Source organism: Podarcis raffonei, chromosome 9, assembly GCF_027172205.1.
Source record: "Podarcis raffonei isolate rPodRaf1 chromosome 9, rPodRaf1.pri, whole genome shotgun sequence".
In the NCBI taxonomy this organism is placed as follows: Eukaryota; Metazoa; Chordata; class Lepidosauria; order Squamata; family Lacertidae; genus Podarcis; species Podarcis raffonei.
The window spans coordinates 43,230,869-43,250,934 of NC_070610.1; the positions used below are offsets into that span (position 1 = coordinate 43,230,869).

The 20,066-nt window shown below is 41.5% G+C and overlaps 1 protein-coding gene across 1 annotated transcript in view; it reads right to left on the reverse strand.

The window, feature by feature from the left end:
• The window catches only part of EDNRA (endothelin receptor type A), a 28,805-nt gene extending 19,246 nt beyond the window's left edge, over positions 1-9,559 (reverse strand). The window contains exons 1-2 of the mRNA XM_053403177.1: positions 9,223-9,559; positions 4,997-5,443 (exon numbers count right to left, since the gene is read on the reverse strand). Of these exons, the coding sequence (XP_053259152.1) occupies positions 4,997-5,383 (387 nt within the window). The 5' untranslated portion in view covers positions 5,384-5,443; positions 9,223-9,559. The remainder of the gene's footprint in view (positions 1-4,996; positions 5,444-9,222) is intronic.
• Positions 9,560-20,066: the final 10,507 nt, after the last annotated feature.

Here is a 20,066-nt window from a genome sequence, read left to right on the forward strand (position 1 = left end):
GTTTCCATGTAACTGTTTTTGGGCTGGGATCCATATGTCTGCTCTACCCCATTGACTAATGATTCTGTTCATGCAACATTACACTTGCGCGCGCGCGCACACACACACACACACACACACACATGTATTTAGAATGATAGCAAATCCATCCTTCTTCCCGATATGCTTATCAGCTGGTGTAAAAGGTGGACTGTATCTCTTTCTTGGAATCAGTTAAAATATTCCCGAGTGGAATTTCTGGCTGACCAATAATTTGAGAGCTGGAGGAAGTGATCAGAGGAACATTTCAACAGGAAATGCAAACATCCTAAAAGTGTATATTGCAGACTCTGCCGTGCTACTAGCTATAGCTGTCTTGGCACAGCTTCTGTCCCCACCTGCATTTTGTAGTAGAGGCTAAGCAATTAACATTCTTGCATTTATCCAATTTCCCATCCCACCCCAGTTGAACAGCGCTGTGTAACTATGAAGGGGCCATATAACCCTTGCATGGAAGCAGAGATGCTGATTAATGAATTATACATTCATAGTAGCTCGCATACTGGCTGGATTAAAGGAATATGCAAATGTTACATTGAAAGAACAAGCTGATTGATAGCACCAACCCTGTATACTAATAGTGATGCATGATGGCTGATGCTTGACCAATAGTGGTCTTCCTATATGCTAATAGCAGAATAATCAAGTGCTGATCTTTATGTAGCCAAAACAACATCATCCACATACAACTTCCAAAGAGGGGGTTTCAGTAAGCTTGGAGGACCTCCAAGGTTTGCAAAAGTACAAGCAAGCTTTAGGAGGAAAATACTGTATGGAGGGGGGAATGAAAACACCTCCAAAACCCCCATTGAGGCACAAGAATTGTCAGTGGTTGTAGAATGCTGAGTATGAAAAAATGGAAAACCATAGAAGTGGGACACAGAATGAAGTATCGTGGGAAACCGCATGGCTGGCTGAACAAAATTTTGTTTCAGGTTCCACTTACAGAGCTCTATTCTGTGCCTTATTTCTTTAGAAGATAAATAGGGCCCACAATTTGTTTTCTTAGAATCCTGTTTATTTTTTTAAAAAATGTATATATGTACACACAAACTAAACTAAACTAAACTAACTAAAGAAAATTAAGGCTTGGGCATACATGTGCACTATGTGTATGTACATGCAGACAATCTCTATCTCTCACAACTTCAGAGAAAGTGACAGGGAGTGATCTGTGAGCGATCGCCATGGCTTGTGGTTGAGACCGTGTGGGAGGAAGTCTGGCCCAAACCATTTACAGCTAAATTTTATTCAAAACAAAACCAAAACTTTGTACTAATGCCAGAGCATCCGTCTGTTAGGACTCAATTTATCTTCAAAGAACGCTAAGCAAAAAAATGGTTTCATAACCAGATCCATTGGACTGAAGAGAGAAACAATTCTGGAATAATGACAGAAAGATTTTAATCCAGTTTTTAGGAAAGGCAAGTCTGTTTTTCCAACATAAAATCTCAACTAAAATGTGAAAGTTCATAGTTTTTTTTGTTTTTTTAAAAATGCTTCCACCACCCAAAGAGTCCTACATGCTTCTTCTGCTGAAGCTCCTAGATTTAATTCTTCACAACTCCACTTAAAAACAAAAAAGTCTGCTGGGCTAGAAATATTTTTTTTATCTGAATCTTTCAAGAGGTGTTGCTGATGAGAGTAGTCAATACTGGGCTAAATAGGGAAGATATATAAGGCAGCATCACGCATGGGCTGGTTGTTCCTCGCTAACGTGTCAATCTTTCTATTGCTGGACAACTTGCAAAGCAGCTCATAAAATGCATACACCAGCCTCTAAAACTTGAATGCTTTAAGGAGAAAAGGCTCCAAAACACACTTGCTAGGGAGAAAGTCTCACTGAACACAGTGAGACTTACTTCCAAATAAACATGTATATGATACTGTGGTAAATTAGGGAAACAGGGGAAGTTGACTGTACCAAGTCAGACCATTGGTTCATCAAGCTCAGGCAGGGGCTTTCAAAGCCCTACTTGGAAAGCCAAGAAATGAACCTGGGCCTCTTCTGCGTGCATCTTTCTTCACAGGGGAGTTGCTCCATCCCTTTGATAATTTTGGTTGCCCTTTTCTGAACTTTTTTTCCAACTCTACAATAGCATTGTATAATTGTATTATTATATTGGCAGTTTTATTTTCAGTTCCCTCATCCCTGCATGCCACATGGGACATTTAGAGCAAGGGTATGAAAGGTTCCTTTTTCTATGGGCAGGAACATGGGTAGGAGAGAAGTGAACCCCACTCCACCCCTCTCCCCTGCTTTACTTTATTGCACTCTGCTGCTTTCAGCAGCTTTCTCTCAGCCCATCTCTGATAACTGGACATAAGCCAGGCAGGGAGGAAATTGCTTAAAGCAATGGAGTGCAGTGAGATAAGGCAAGGAAAGTGTGTGTGTGTGTGTGTGTGTGTGTGTGTGTGTGTTTTGTTTTCTTAAAGATTGCCACCCTCCCACTCATATATGAATGGATCAGACACATGCATAAAACACATGTGGCTCCCCCTATCACCTCTATTTTCGTCCCACAGGCTGGTTCACACAAGCATGCTGACCACACTGTCGAGAGACAATTGGCATGTTTGAACGTGGCATCACACATTACCCAAGCGCACACTGTTTTTCAGTGGAGTCAATTCACACATTCAATTATCTACTTGTCAGCATGTGTGTATGAGCAGGGCCCTGAGGCTACTACCTCTGATGTTCTGCATATGGGGCAAAAGAAACTTAAACAATGGTATACGGTGCCATAACTGTAACATGCCTTTAAAGGAGTTCAAGATGTCACACTCATAACGAAGTTAAAAAAGCCCGGAGATTGATTATTGCCAGGCATCTGCACACCATGTATAGAAACTGTAGTTTCATTACAACTAAAAGCTCACCAAGAACAGACGCCATATTACACACAGATATAACCATCATTTTGCGATACTAGGAAGGGTGGTAGGAAAACCATTAGGCTCATGAACTTCAGTGAAGACTAAAAGGAGCGGGGAAAGTGGTTTATTCGGGTTTATTATTCTGTCACATAATCCAAAGTGACTAAGACTGATCCCAGCACTCCCTACAGTTTTAAACTTGAGTCATGGCCAACACCACATCATAAATCAGAACTCCAACACATTCATTCTGACAGTCTGGAAGTGTTACTTTGTCTTGTAGAGAATATTCTCATCATGCATCGCTATAGTTTACTTGGCCAAGTCTCTGAAAAAGATACCATGAAATGAATCTCCCAGTGGTGGTGGTGGTATTATTATTATTATTATTATTATTATTATTATTATTATTATTTCTAAACCACTCTTCATTTATTGTTGTTGTTTTGACCATCATGGTCTTTTCAACCTCAGTGGCACACTATATAGTCTCCCTTATCCGCAGAAATACAATTGATCCCCATCTCGAAAATTTGGCCCAGTATAGCGAGAGGCTAAATCTTCTCCTTATCCCAGTTTTTACATTGCTTTTATACTCTTTACACAAGTGGGAGTATGCTGGTTTTTCCCCTGTGTTATGATAAAGGTGCAGTCACTATGTTCTCATTTAGTGTGGGATCTCATAATAGCCCAGCATAGAAAACAGAGCAGGTTTGCTCTCCACATAGATGTGATGTTTCTTAAATAGGCACCATGCAGGAATTTTATTTATTTGTTGGTGGCATTTCTTCCCCGGTTTTCACCATCAAAGATCAAGGAGGCAGCTTACAATAATTAACTATACTAAATACAATTCCGATCAAAAAGATAAAAAGGCAAAAAAAAAAAAACCCACATAAAAATAGCAGATAAAATGAGGAAGTAAAGAGCCATTAAACACTCAGGAGAACAGGACAGAATTCACAAAGTGCCTAAATGCCAGCAGAGATGGCAAGGGAAGTGTGAGGGCAAATAGCATAAGATCCCAGATTCTGGCTAAAACATCTCTAGATATTTTAACATCTCTAGCTAAAAGGGTCAGGGAACATCTGATGTGGAAGACCTCCACCTCAAATTCTGTAGAGCAGAAGCAGCTAGCCTTCAGTTTGACAGCCATTTTGTTCTGGCCCAGGACTTTTTTTCAGCCGGAACTCGCTAGAACTCAGTCCAGCACCTCTCAGGTGAGTTCCAGCACTTCTCAGGTGGGCGCCATTGCCATTCTAAGAGAAAGAGGGAGGTGTTTATGGTGAGCTCCGGCACCTCTTTTTCTAGAAAAACAGCACTGTTCTGGCCCAAGACCAGCTTTGACAGTGACAGCAAAGAGGAAAACAAAATTAAAGCTGGGCAATAACCCTCTTCAGCTACTCTGGGAAGATCAGCTGAATAGAGGGGTTGTGTGCCTGTGTTAGAGAAAGAGAGTAGCATGGCCTCCCTTAGCTAGTCCATCACTGATTTTAAGCACTGGTTTGTGATGTCCACAACTGCATCTGGATCTGGTAAGATAGAGCTGAAAGTCATCCACATAAAGACAGCACTCAACTTCAACACTACAGATGCCATCTCACAAAGGCTTTTAAATAGCACAAGGGAGAAATACAACAGCCAGTGAATACTGTGACACAAATGGCATGACAATAGCAGCCCCTCAGCAACACCTTCTAGAATCTGATTGCCAAGTTGGGGCAGGGGGAATGGGCTGACCATTAAACAATGCCTCCATCCCCTAATGTGTACAGATGATCAACCACAGAGATCCAGGAGAAACATGCTTCCACTGTCTAGCTCCATAGTTTTGGGTAATTTATATTATCTATGAATGCCTGGAGATTAGCTGTCGATGCTCACCTGTCCTCCCCAAGCCATTACAGTTAATGGATTACAACAACAAGAAGAACATACTTATATGCTGCAAGGAGTGAGGAACATCATCTGTCTGGCCCACCCCTTCCTTCGCATCAGTGTTTCAGCTGCCCTCCACAAGTCAGCTTCTGCATACTGTAAAATGAGTGCACAAACTGTAAACATTGTGGTGTTTTACCTTATATATGTTGATAGGGATATCAATGATGATATAGATGAGGTCTCCCAGGGCCAGGCTAGCTATCAGTGCATTGGGGCCATTCCTCATACACTTGTTCTGGTAGATAATCCGCAGCAGGGTTGCATTGCCAACAAGCCCAATGATGAACACTGCACAGGATATTGCTGTATTGATGTATTTGAAAGTGTCCATAATTTTAGGACGTTGTGAACAATAGATATAGGTGCGGTTGGGTTTATGGGTAGGGAAGAACAGCTTAGATTCTGTTTCAGAGGAAGTTGTGACAGGGTTAGTCAGGTTTGACTGGTAGATGTCAGAACCATCAATGATGACAAATCCAGTTATGAGAAGCACCAAGACCATCTCAAAATGAAATGCTTCCATCTTCAAATCTTCTGTATTGGGAAATCTGTATTTCAACAGCAGCTGATGGACTTATTTCACCTACAATAAAAAGAAGGCAATATTTATGTTGCAATATTGGCAAACTGAATCATTTATTTGTATATTTTCATAGAATTGCAGAGCTGGAAGGAGCCACAAGCATCATCTAGTCCAACCCTCTGCAATGCAGGAATCTTTTGCCCAAGATGGGGCTTGAAATCCACATCCCTAAGAGCCTCATGAACTTTTAATTCTAGACAGAAATCCAAATTAAACTTTTAAATTTATTCATTCGTTTGCAAACTTATATCCAGCCATTCTATAAAACTATAAGCAAAGCAGCAAAGAAGGAGCAAGGGCAACAAATGTACAATAAAATACAATCACGCAAAATAGTATTGAAAGGTATTAAAAAATAAAAAGCAGAAGCAGACAGATCTATCTTAATCGTACCACCTTTGGATCCAGCTCAATACATTCAGAACTTGGGGGGGGGGGTTGTTTATTATTTAAATGGTTGATTTTAAAGAAATGTTTGTGAAGGTAAATTCCCTTCCTTTAAAACCAGTCTCTGTTTATTTACACAACTTCCATTTGCTTTTGCTAAACCCGCCCCATCTTTCCCTAAGCATATTTCTTTGGAAATAAATTGCTTTGATATCAGTAAGGAAAATCCAAATATGTATGATTAGAGATTTTTAGAGAACTTACAGCTATAAAATTAATAGATGCTGGATGCTGAAAAATGTTTGGTCATTGGAACATAAGCAAGACTACTTTCCTTAAAATTTAAAATGACTACTACTACTTTTTTATTATTGTTATTATCGGAAATACCCAAGTCTCTTTTCTACAGGGTCAACAATCACCAAAGCAATAAAGCTACTGCAAGCCATAAAGGCTGCTGCAAAGTCCTGATCAGAAGCACGTAAACCAAGTAATTCCCATCTTATGTGTCATGATGCCTCATCTGGGGGAAGTAGTGACAGGACTCTCCAGCCTCTGGGAATTTGGGCTTCTAGGAACGACTTTGTTTGTTAATAGAACCCCAAGCTCTTCCAGCTGGAGAATGGTGCAATTGATATAGTCTTCATATTGAAGACTTTGGAGCCCAGGATTCCCCCCCTGCCCCTGAGAACCAGAACTGAACTGAACTCACACTCCTCCAACACAAAAACCACACCCACTTTTTTCATTTTCTCTGTACAGTACTGCTGTTCTGTTAATGTTATTATTGATGGGCATTGTGGTTTTAATTTTATGACTTTAATGGATTTTTATTATTACTCTGATACTTCTATAGCCCATCCTGAGACTATATGATGAAGGGAGTATGAGTATGAATAACAACAGCAGTGGCAACATATTCAGCGGGGTGGTGGTGGCAATTTCTTGCTGCCATTGTTAAAAAACTGGGAATCAAAATCTTTGCTAGTCTACTTCAAATCTCGCTGCCACCGCCACCAGTGCGTACGATCTACCAGTAGTACTATAACTGCATCTGTAACTAACACAGAATATAATATGGAGAGAAGCTCAGTGTACAATCCAACCAGGTCACCCACATTTACTTGAAATTGAGTCCCACTGAATTTAGCAGGGCTTACTAACATGTAAACATGCATAGGTTCACTCTCCACTTGGCCTTCATTTCAATAGTCTTTTAATTACCTTTTTAAAAAAAATATTAAGAAGCTGGGGGACGTTAAGTGCTAAATTTCGGCTAGACTGTGGCTCAAAACTACACTTTGCACTAATTGTGTTTTTCTTTCACAAACAGCCAGTGTAGGACCCCAATCCAGACCAGGGTCATAGCTGAAATTGCTGGAAATGGCGAGGAGGCAGATTTCATCTCAACATGGAGATAAACTTCCTAATTGTTAACAGCTGTTTGGCAATGGAAAAGGCTGCCTTGGGAGGTGATGATCTCTCATTCACTTGATGGATATACTAGTAAGTAGAGTCTGGATAGCCGCTTCTCAGAGATCGTGTAGTTGCATTCTGCACTGCATACTCACACAGAGCAGGTGGTGGGACTGGATACCTCCAAGGCCCCTTTCAATTATGCGATTTTATGAAAGTGTTAGGATTTCAGCTAGCTCAAGGTGAAACTACATCTATTGACTCATTTTTTTTTAAAAAAATGACTCCCCCAAATTTACAGTTAGGCAATACTTTTATTGGTACCAACTGGAACGTCCCAAAAGTCGGGCAAGTTTTCAAGTTCTGCAGAACTCTTCACCAGGCAGACTGTACACAAAGCAGGCAGTGAGGAGGAGGACAGGTACAGTGGTACCTCGGGTTACATATGCTTCAGGTTACATACGCTTCAGGTTACAGACTCCGCTAACCCAGAAATATTACCTCAGGTTAAGAACTTTGCTTCAGGATAAGAACAGAAATTGGGCTCCGGCGGCGCAGCAGCAGCAGGAGGCCCCATTAGCTAAAGTGGTGCTTTAGGTTAAGAACAGTTTCCAGTTAAGTACGGACCTCCGGAACAAATTAAGTACTTAACCTGAGGTACCACTGTACCTGTAAGCTGAATGAAACTCACTTCTAAGTAAAAATGGATAGCACTACAGGTCTGGGTACATTATGGCAAAGGGCACTTCAGATTGTTGCTATTTTGAGGGTGAGATTCAATCACATATCAGCAAATGCAGGTTGTGCGATTAAACTGGATTTGGTGCTCTCGCACAACAAACTTGATTCCTTTATCTTCTTTTTAAAAACGTTTGCAATAAGGAAACTGATAGGAAAATGCGCTGAAACGTGTAAGATAACAATAACACCAACTTCCTAGCAAACATATTAGAATGAAAGCTCAACAAGTAGCTGACGTTATAAAACCCCCTTGTAAGCTTTCTGCAAATCAAAAACAAACCCTATTAACAGAATTCAGTATTACTATTGTTATTAAGTGTGTTAGGATCACAGCCTTACTTTTGACATGACTAACAATGACATCAGTGATACAACCAAGCCTAAACACATCCAACATGGGTCACTGAGTTCAAAGGAACGGAAGTTTCTGCCACAGTATGTGCCCTGAATGGAATACACAGACACACACGAGATTTTATGATCTACTCGTGCTAAACTTGGGTTTACTTGGAAGGATTTACGGTACGTGGAGATTCTTCCAAGCGATGCCGTTGTCCGCCGATAGCAGACGGGACACGGGATCGCACACCTGCAGTTGAGAAAGCAGTAGGGAGCGCAGGGCTTGAGGTCCCTTCGCCCCCCGCCAATAATTGAGGGAACTGGATGACCTCCAAAAAAAGTTGATGAGAACTGGCATTCAAATAGTGTGATCATGTGATCGATTATGCGGAGCGGGGCTTACCTGCCCCCCCCCAATATTTTATTCAAGTTGGCACCCCTGGCAGGGAGCGATGTTTTAAAGGGAAAAGCAGCAGGAGGGAGAAGGGTTCAGCAGCAGAAGAAGCCCCCTCCCCTTTTCCGTGTCTGTTCCTCCAGCAAAGCAGCAGCTTCCCTCGAGCTGTTGCTTTTCATTTCACCGTCGGCGGGAGAGAATAGTCGCGCGTCCCTCGAGGCCGGTTCCCTGCCTTATTTCGGGCAAAGACCCCGCACTTGCTTGTGTAGGGGAGTTTTCCCCTACAAATAGAGAAAGAGAGAGGGCGCGCACACGAGAAAGGAGGGAGCGGAATAGACGAGCACCGCTTGCTTCCTACACCCAAGAACCAGAGGCCAACTCTCATCCCTCCTCCCCGTCCCCAGGCGCCGGGTTTTCCAGACTCCCTTCTTCCCTCGCAGAGAGAGACAACAAATAAGTACAGCATCCCCGACGATCAGCCACGCGGCGTCGGTGCACCCACCGTTTTGTCCCGCGGAATCTGCGCGCCCGCGACGTCTGGCGTGGCTCCCGCCCGGGAGAAGAAGGACGAGGCGAGGAACACGCCGCCGCCGCCGCGAGTCCAGCGGGGCGCATGGGAAGCTCTTTGTAAGAGCCGCGCAAGCGAAAGTTGGAAGAAAGTTGCTCCCTGGCTGCTTTCCCTCTCTGAGATCCCTTTCCTAGCGAAGGCTTCCTAAATCCTCCAGGCTCCGTCTGGTTGGGTGGGATTCCGACTCTCCACCTCCGGGCAGAGGGAAGTCGGATCAGCCCCCTCCTTTACCCAACCCCCCGTTTTCGAGGAAGGGGAACGACACACACACACACTCTCTCTCTCTCTCTCTCCCCCTCTCCCTCCCCCCAAAGCTAGACGCTTGCAATATTCAGAAGAAGAGCATGCAACCTCAGAGACAGCCTCCTCCGCCCCCAGCAAAAAAAGGGGGGGAAATGAGTGGGGGGAACGCTAAGGGTAGTGTTTTTTTTAAGCAGTTCCTCCCTGGACAGGAGGAGGGGCTGTGGCTGCTTCTCTTGAGAAACAAGGATGAGGCATCCCACCACTTTAGGGATCTGCCCATGAGGAAAGCTTGGGAGCTGTGAATGCTCCCAAGGGTGGGCTTCACTGAAACAAAAGTGAGCCGCAAATGCGCTAGAAATAAAAAGCAAGGAGTGGATCCTGAGTGGGAAAGGGATAGGTACCAGGAAATAGAGGGGAATGGTTCCCTCCAACCGACTTTTCATAAATACAAGTGTTCATAGTTGTACTTATTTAGTTATGTTTCAGTGTCTGCGGGGCTCCCTGCCACAGCAGTTCTGCAATGTGACCTTCCTTCGCAGCCCCCCATTCCCCAAGTATGCTTTTAAAAACCAGTACTGTAGCTTCAGTAATAAGACTTAGGTATCAGATTGACACCCACACCAGAGAGACAGCAGGAACTATTAACAAAGACTGTTCAGGATAAAGGAAGTCTTTTATTTGGTTGTTTTTATTGTTGTATGTTATGCTCACTGTATGTTATGTCCACGTTTAATGAGGGTGGATTTGTGTATTGGAGGGGTTGTGTTATGTTGTAAATAAAATTCCAATAAAATTAAAATCAAAGACTGTTCATTAAAGGTTACGTTTTGTTGATTAAGGGAACACTGAAATTTACTTTGGGGTCCGACATGTGCTCGACGAACCATTTCTAAGGACTCAAGAGCCTCTGACACCAACCACTAAGTGGTTTTTACCTCAGGCCAAATTCCCTAAACTGCCACCCCGACCAAATTTATTCACGCTACAACGTGGTCCAGCTACTCCGTAGAATCTGCCTTTGATGCCAAAGCTCTCCCTGTTGTGCTAAGATAATTTAAAAAACTTGCTCCTGTAACCTTGCTGTAAGAGTTTTACATAGGGCAGCCTCCTAGCTGAACACAGTCGCCAGCTTCCTTCTTCTGACCTTCACCAGGAATTAAAGTTGTCACACCAAGGATCAGGGGTTCCAACTTGAATAAAATATTGGGAGGGGGCAGGTAAGCCCTGCGCCATGTAATTGATCACATGACACAGTGCAAGTACGCCATTTGAATGACAATGCTTATCAACTGGGGGGGGTCCCCTCAGGTATTTTATGGGGGGGGGGCAAAGCCCCTAGTTGGCGCCTATGACAAGGACAACTGTATCACCGGTTTTCCAAGTGACATTTTTATAACACAGTTGACTGCCCATTGACTAGACTCTCCAGCCAATCAGAATCCGTTGTTTCCCACACCAGCCAACATGAATTTATCTGATCCAGGCCCTGCCTATGAATACAAAAAGCAATACTGTGGTCTAAAAGAGAGAGACCACATTAACAGGGACAACAAGTGATGGGGAATAGCAATACACCCTGGAAGTACAATGATGTTTTGTTTGCATGTTTTTGGTGCCTGAGTTCACCCCTTCATAAGAATGATTCTGCAGAATCTTCTGCATCCATTTTCTATTCTGAAGAACTCTCAGAAACATTTTCACTCAAATGAGTTGGGAGAGGAATAGCACCCTCCATCACCACCTCTGTTGATTGTTCACTTCTTTCAACTTCTTACGTTGTCAGGCATCATAATGGCAGATGGTGCTCAGTCAGCAACCTCAGCGTTTTCAGGAAATGTCCAGAGGCCATTTGTTCTCTGAGGCAGTACTGAGGATGGGTATGCACTAGATCAGGCACCCCCAGACTCAGCCCTCCAGATGTTTTGGGACTACAATTCCCATCATCCCTGACCACTGGTCCTGTTAGCTAGGGATGATGGGAGTTGTAGTCCCAAAACATCTGGAGGGCTGAATCTGGGGGTGCCTGCACTAGATGCTCCATAAATAAGAATGGGTATATGTTCTTTGAAGGACTTGGTTTATACATCACATTGTACTTCCTTAAAGAGAAATGGGGGGAGGGGGGACATTTCAAGTTTCTCATAAACCGCTTCCTTAATCCATCTCTAAATGAAAATAAATCTTCAGTAGGTCATACATAACATGGAAAGTTAACGACCCCATTTCTGTTGGTTGGGGTTGCAGTGTAAATTACGTTACAAACCTGCTGAAGGATAGATGTATTCTAATATTTTTCTCACGATAAAATTTGAGCTGTCCTTCTTTCTTCCAAGGGATAGATTTTTCCCAAGCCATTAATGAAACTATCATCTTGGAACTTCTATAGAGTGCAAATAATAAATGTGGAATTAGGAAAGCAAGGGAAAGTGTACTGCCTCTCTGCATAAGGCCTGTCTGTGGTGCCTGAAATATATGTTGTCTTTTTGTCCACGTGGAATGCTCAGAAATGAGTAATGTAGTTTAGTTCAAAAACAAAACGCGACTTTTTTCCAAGCTATGAATTGGAATTTTCCAACAATTTAGTGACATACGTTAATTCTGAGCTGTTAAAATGTGACCAAACATGTCACCCATCAAGAGTTGTGTAAACAACACAATATTTGCGAGTGATTGATGTTAATAGCTTTCACGCACAATAAATGCCTTTTGAAATTCTATTTATTTATTCAAAATATTTATAGGCTGGTTTTCCAAGGCTTCCCATAGGCATCTGCTTGGCCATTATGAGAACTGGATGCTAGACTGGATCACTGGCTTGATCTTGCACAGCTAATCATATGGTCTTAAAACACTGTTTCACAGCAACAAAAGGACAGTTGTGATTAAATATAAAGTGAGGATAGCAGTATGTGGATGGAATAGCTTGTTAAGCAATTTTCCACATTAGCACTGTCCTTCAACTGGTTAAAAAAAGGCAGCCTGAAATAAAGAAATAAAAAAGGTATTGTAAAACATTTTCCATGGTTTGTGCCTGATTTTTTTTTTATAAAAAAGGATATTATAAAACATTTTCATAGTTTGTGCTGTGTCAGAGAAGAAGTGAGTCACGAACCACACAAAAGTCATTTTACAATTGCCTTATGAATTTAATTGGGGCTTTAATCGAATTGCCTAGAAGCATGTGGCTTGTGGATTGCAGCAGGAGAGAAAGGAAAGAGGGGGCTATATTTTAGCCTTCACTTTAACTGATATGAGGGGGCAGCAAACAGAAGCTTGGGCAAAATACATCGCAGAATTTCACATGTGCCAAGTGATGGTACTAGTCTGATTACCATTAAGATGGACCAGCAGTTGCCATATCTGGCTTCAGCTCCAACCATCTGTTGCTGACATGGTGCTATAAGTGCTGCTGATACTTTTTAACGGCTGTCATTTTTGCTGCTGGTTGTGCTGAAGCTCCACATATATTTTCCTTAAACTGCTCATTCACCTGAAGGCCCCAGGATATGGTCTAAAGAAGGGATGGGGAACCTGTGCCCCTTCAGATGTTGTTAGACCAGAACTGCCATCAATCACAGCCACCATGGCTAATGGTCAGGGATGATAGGAGTTGTAGTCTAACAGCATCTGGAGGGCCACAGGTTCCCTGCCTCTGACCCTAATGGTTTGTTGAAACTTGAAAGCGTGCTTTCACTATCTATGAGACAGGGAGATAAAATTTGCTTCAATTAAGAACATCTTAATTCCTTTGTGTCAAAGAGTTGGTGGGGTGGGGGAGCAACCATCTGGGCAGAAGACGCTGTTATTTTTATTGCTTCCTCTACATATTTTTTCCCCCACTCAGTTTTTGTTGGCAGATGATGGTTTATATTCTGGCATGGGTTTTAAAGTGAATTCCATGTGGTATACACTTTTTATTTTCAGCGATCAAAGACTGGAGTGTAGAAATCTGATGCTGATTCTTGTTACCGCTCATTTCCATGTAGCCAATTGTTAAGGTAACCCACACAAGTACTTATATCTTAAAGTCTCTTCTTTGTCTTATGAGCTAACAGAAGACAATCTATGGTCCATCTAGCTCAGTATTGTTTAAACTGACTGGTAGCAGCTCTCCAGGTTGAACTGTCCCATTCCTACCTGTGAGGTGCTAGTTACAAATCTCTCTTTTGGACATGCATATGTGGTCACTAGGGAAGAAAGTACCTGTCCATTTTGGTTCTCTCAGTTTCTTATTTTCACAAACTTAAATTTATCTTAAGCACATTTTTTAATATGGAGTTTTGAGCAACGTGTGCATTGTTGCAAGCAATTTCCCCTTAGAATGCATTTTGGTATGCTATTTTCACTAATATCTTCATTTTTATGCACACTTTCCCCTAATATGTGCATTTTGCAAACAAAGGTGCTTGGGGAACTACATTGCAAAAATTCAGATAAGCTGCAATAGTTGAAGGACAGCTGGAGTTTTAGTTCACCTATTGTTTCAGAAAACGTGTGTTTGATAGATTCAAATAAAGCAGAAGAAAAGTAAAATCAAAGCTGCTTATGTGGGTCTGTCACCTTGCAGAGGAGTCCCCTTTCAGCACACACAGGGGGAAGTAACTCCTCCCCACACTTCCAAATACATTCTGAAATCCAAGTCACATGGAACCCATCATATGGGTTAACAAGGGTTGCTTTCCTCCTGTTGTCCCATAAACACACAAGGCAAATAATCTCCTCTAGCCATGAGTTAGTAACCTTGAACCAATCAGCCATTATCTCTCAGCCTATCATATCCTACAGGGTTGTGGGCGGGAAGAAGAGAATCGTATATACTATCCTGAAGTCCTTGGAGGAAGTACAGTATGAACAAAACCAAATATTAACAGGAGACGCCAACCCCTGATTTCTACAAAACAAAAAGTTATTTTAACCAACCACATTTTAAAATGAAAAGTGGGGAACGGGAAGAATCTCTTTCTCTTGGTTACTTAAAAAAAACAAAAACAAAGAAACCTTGGGGGAAATGAATTATAAAATGGTAAGAAACATTTTGTATCACATGCAAGATCAGGCCCCTCTCTCCTCGATATTGTCTTGATGGGTTTTCCTCTTCTCCCCCTCCCCCTCATCATCATAAGGATTTTCATATTTCATGACCAGGGTTGGCATGCTTCGCAGCACATTGCCCAAAATATAGATATACTGAATTGACATCAAATATTTATAACATTGGGAAAATAGCTTTGTTTTCTCAGAAATGCTAAATGACCACACACACACACACAACACACACCAGCAGCCTTACGATTGCTATTATTAGCATATGTTCTACAACTGGCTCCTGGCATGAACTGATGGAAAAAGTCAAAACCTCTGTATTCAATAGTGAGCTGGTCGTCTTGAGAAAAAGCAAATATTTGAAGAGCAGAAAAGGTCTTTTCCAGACCAATTATTCCAATGTGGGTTTTTTAAGATGCATAAAAAGAGCCTTCCTGTACCAGACCAAAGGCCTGCAGCATCCTGTTCTCACACTGTGAACCAGATGCCAAAGGGCAGAGGCAAGCAGGACCTGAATGAAATAACATTCTCCTCCTCAGGATGCTCAGCAGCTAGTATTCAGGGGCACACTAGAATGACTAATGGTCCCCATTAGTCTTATCCTCCAGGAATTTCTCTATAAAAGCTAGTCTTCCTTTCTTCCAAGCTTGATCAACTCATGCCTGGATATAAGTGAAAACTGTTGGGTGAACAGAAGTTGTCTTTTTAAAGTATCAACCTGCCTGCACATTAAGATTAGTGAAGGACCTCTCCTGGTGGGCGCTGCCTTAAATGAGACATTTTCTCATGTAGGAAATGCATTGCTCTGCAACCCCTGGATTGTGTGCTCTCATCTGTTGGTTTTTACAGGGAGGCATGCTGTAACATATGCAAAAGCAGAAAGCTGTGTGCACAAGCATGCATGTGGAGTCAGTGAAAGAGTGACTGGGAAAGTTCTGAGAAGATGGCTGTTATGAACATGTTTTGAGGCCGGGCTGTCCATGCAAAGTGCCCTCTTCTTATGCAAAGTGTCATTGCTCCACAATTTGCACCACGTAAGTACTTTCTGTGGCATGAGACAAAAGAGAAATAGCCTCATGCCATGCACCCTCTCATTAGTGCCGGATTTACGTATAAGCTAAACAAGCTATAGCTTAGGACCCCACTTTCTTGGGGGCCCCCAAAAATTAAAGGAAAAAACAACTGAATGTACATTTCCAAAATATAAGATAAAAAACAAACAAAATAAAACCTACATACAGCAAGTGTTTTGTGTTGTGTAGGCTCCTATGATGTACATATTTTGTTATGTGCAAATGGCTTTAGATACCTATTAGGTCCATAAATTACCATATAACATATATTCAACACAAAAAACAGCGACAATTTGTTGTTGACAAAGGACAGCTGGACATATAAAGGGCCCCATTACCTTCAGTAGCTTAGGGCCTCATCAAACCTAAATCCAGCCCTACCTGTCATATACATAAAGGGCTCCCTGGCATGGGTTTATATTCTGTGGAGGGGGGGGGATGGTGTTGTTGGGTACAGAGTTAGCTAGACTCTTCCTGCTTCACAGCATGTTTTGACTCCCTATTGAGTGTAACTTACACCACCTCTTTTTCCAGAATAATTTTACATCAGCAGAAGTGTCAGGAGGCAAGTGCAAGAGAGTACAGGATTCAGACTAACCCTGCTCTTCCCTGATACACTCTTGATCATGCCCTTTTCTACCACTCTTGTGCTGGTGAAATGGGTCAGTAGCAGGAATTCACTGACAAAACATTCCGTCAGGGTATCTCTGATCTCAGTGTCAAGATCTTGGCAGCAGCATAGCTCCAAGACCCAACCAGCACAGGCTTTCTTACACTAAATCCTAAAGCTCTTCAGGCAGTGTAATTAATTTTTAAAAAATTAATTGCAGCCATTTAAATTAATTTAAACATTTCAAAACAGATAACAGAACAAATAGTTTTCTACTGCTCCAGATGGCAGAATCCAAACAAATTGACTCAAATTCCCAGAAAGGGGATTTCCACTTCGCAGTTGGAATAACTTCCTGATGGTACCAAGCTGTTAGACAGTGGAACAGACTTTCCTCAGGTGGTGGGGATAGTGGACTCTAGCTCCATTAAAATTTCATCAGCAGCTTTCCTGATATTGTATAACATGTATATTATTTGATGTGTAAGTGGAAACTGGAAAATTGAGAAAATGAAATTTGTACAGCCCTACAGGAAACCAATATTATTGCACATGGCTTCATAAGGTGATTTAAGATAGTGGCCATATAGCTTGGAGAATAAAAACTTATGTTTGGGACTCCATTGTCCAGGACTGAGTAGCCTTTTTAGTAATGCACACAACAGATGTCATATAACCAGCCTGAATTACCTATGTGGTTTTCACTTTATGAGGTTTAAAGCAATGGCGATAGAGGCGTGTTACATTTTGATTCAAGCTTTCCAATCCTGTATCAGAAAAGTTTGCCTCTTCCTGTTAAATTTCACATTAATTGTGCAATTTCTGTCTGATTTCATGTGTCTGGACTGGTGGAGAGAATTTCATATTCCAGGAACCTGGAGAAGGAGGATAACAGTCGCACTCTCCCTGGAGATTATCATTGCATTTTCTTGTCATTCGTTACCAGTTCAAGCTTGTGGTTTTTGTAAAAAGCATAGTGTCCCACAGGACCAGCCAAGTTTCAAGAAAGACTCGCAGTCTTAAGGGTTATGTAATTTGCTTTTAAGATTAACACTTAAGCAGGTCTGAAACTGTATCTGTCTTCAGACTCCCAGTTTTACGTCCTCATCCAAAACACATTTAGTTGAAGGAAGTTCTCATGGAACTTACTTCAGAGTAGTTGTACTTAAAGCCAAACAACACAAAACAAATACGTTTAAACGTATCTCTCTCTCAAAAATACAATGCAATACAATATCGACTGGGATCCCTGATCAGGACCATAATGCACAGTGAGGAGTAGCCACCCTCACACTATTTTCCTGGTTAAAATCACACACACACACCCCAGCGCAGCAAAAGTATATGCATGTTCATTTTCTTGCTGGGAAAAAATAAAAGCAACGCATACACAATTTTTATTGGGATAAAGATACAGAGAAAAAGGTTAACTCCATCCCTCTGCTGTGATCTCAGTCCTGATTGTCCTCTCTTCCGTTAACTGTTTTTTGATGGGGGAAATTAAAATGAAAGAAAAGTGTTTACGTATCTGCATTGTGATATATAGTTCAACATTTTGGATTGGTGTGCTAGAGAAATACAAAACAGACCACAACTCTGATGAATATAATACATATTAAAAGTTGGCTGTGTTGTTTGACCTTTGGGCCTGCTTATTGCTACAGATGTATGGCATGAGTAGTGCAATATCTTTATCCTTAAATTCTCAGACAAAACATAAGCGTTCCAGTCTTCTTGGCTGAATTGTGCTCTGATTAGTTAATTTTTTTTTTACTTTTTCATCCAGCAGGCACGTATATGTGTTAAATGAACAAAGTCATAACTCTACACAGACCTTTGCATTTCTCACTGATTTTGTTAATTTCTTACCTAGATAGACTTGCCATAGCTGTCATAGAACCCAGAATTCAAAACTTACATCCCAGAGAAGTTGCATTTTTGGATTGCAAAATCTGGCACCTTTAGTTCTGTTTTTGTCCTAGGCTCCGTAAACCTATGTTTACTTGGAATGAAATATTCCAGTAAGTCGGGTGGTGCTTGTCTCTGTGAGACAAATGCTATTTGGATTATGATAACATACTCTATGTGGGGCAGCCTATGAAAAGTTATCAGAAAATTCAACTGGCTCAAAGAGCTGCAACCAGACTGTTGAATGGGGCTGGTTATAGGGAGCATACAACTTCCTTGTTCCAACAGCTCCATTGGCTACCATTTTGTTTCCAGGCACAATTCAAAGTGCTGGTTATAATCTATAAAGCCCTATATGGCTTAGGTCCAGGCTATCTGAAAGACTGCATTCACTCATACAAACCTGACCAGGCTTTGAGATCTTCGGGGAAGATCTTGGTTCTCCAGCCCTCACAGGTACGCTTGGTGGGGATGTGGAAAATGGCCTTCTCAAGTGGCTGTTCCCAGACTTCGGAACTCCCTTCCTAGAGAAGTTGGGCTGGTCCCTCCTTCGTGTCTTTCTGCTGGCAGGTGAAGACCTTTTTATTCCAACTGGCCTTTAGAAACTAACTTTTTAAAGGAAAAGGCTGGTATTGTTAAGTTTTATTGTTATGACCTGTATTTTTAATATATTTTAAAAAATATTGTTTAAATTCTATTGGTGCTTAATTACTTTTTAATGGTTATCTTTCCTATGTTTTTAGCTTTTTCTATTTTATCTGTGCTTTTGTATATTTATCTGTAAGCAGTCTTGATTCCCAAACTGGGGAAAAGGTGGAATAACAACAACAACAACAACAACAACAACAACAACAATGCTCTTCAACCCTCCATAATTCACCTCCCCACACACATACACATAGTAGGCTTGGGAAGAATCGTTCTATTGTCACCATGTCATGTCTTCATCCTTATTTTACATCTTTCCTTACATTAGATCAGTAGAACAACCTTGGAATGGATTTAAATGCATTTCAGGATTTTGATACTTCTCCTAAGCACATTCACTCATTCATTTTACTTGACATTGACCTGGATTTCCTTCTCATGGGGGAAGCTCTCAAGCTTTGCGATTTGTATTTGTATATTTATTTGAATTCAGACGCGGTTTCCCACAGAGTTTTGAGCCCAACCATGACCCAGCCCCGGACACTTTCCTAGCCATTTCACAGCTCCTTTTCAGAAGTTGTGGTTAGTTTTAAAAACCAGGAATAGGTCTGGGGGGGGGGGTTATTTTATTCAGAATAGTTTGCATGGATTAACTTGATCATAAGTTTATGAACTCTCATATGCATAAATGAGTTCAATAATGTTCTATAATGAACAGACTACTGGTGTCAGTGTGAACAATCCACTTTATTTCAAAATAGGAAGTTTGATTTGCTTTGCCCAGCTATAGGCTGCAGTTCAGACTCATGTCAAATGAAGCTTTCTCTCCTTTACACTTGTAAACTGTACATATGATGGTCTGGAATGAGAATAAACATGTTTTTACCCTCCTCTATGCTGGCTTGTGACCCTTTCCCTTGTGCCTGTATTAAGAGAGCTAGACTTTAATAGGACAAGTATTTTTTTAAAGACAAATAAAGAGTAACAACAAATAATGTTATCATTCAGGATGTGAACACACTTCTGGGAAGTATATAGCTTTGAGTGGCCAGAAATTATTACTACTGTTAACGTCCCCATTAAATGTTGACTACAATGGATATACTCTGCTTTTTGTCATACATGTTGAGACAATCCACCCAAAGTGACTAAGTGGTTGGGGCTTATGATATCCTTCAGCAGGCTCATTTAATCTTAGTCAGGCTGCTTTAAATAAATAAGGTTGTCTGTGGTTTTGTGTTATTAGTCACCTG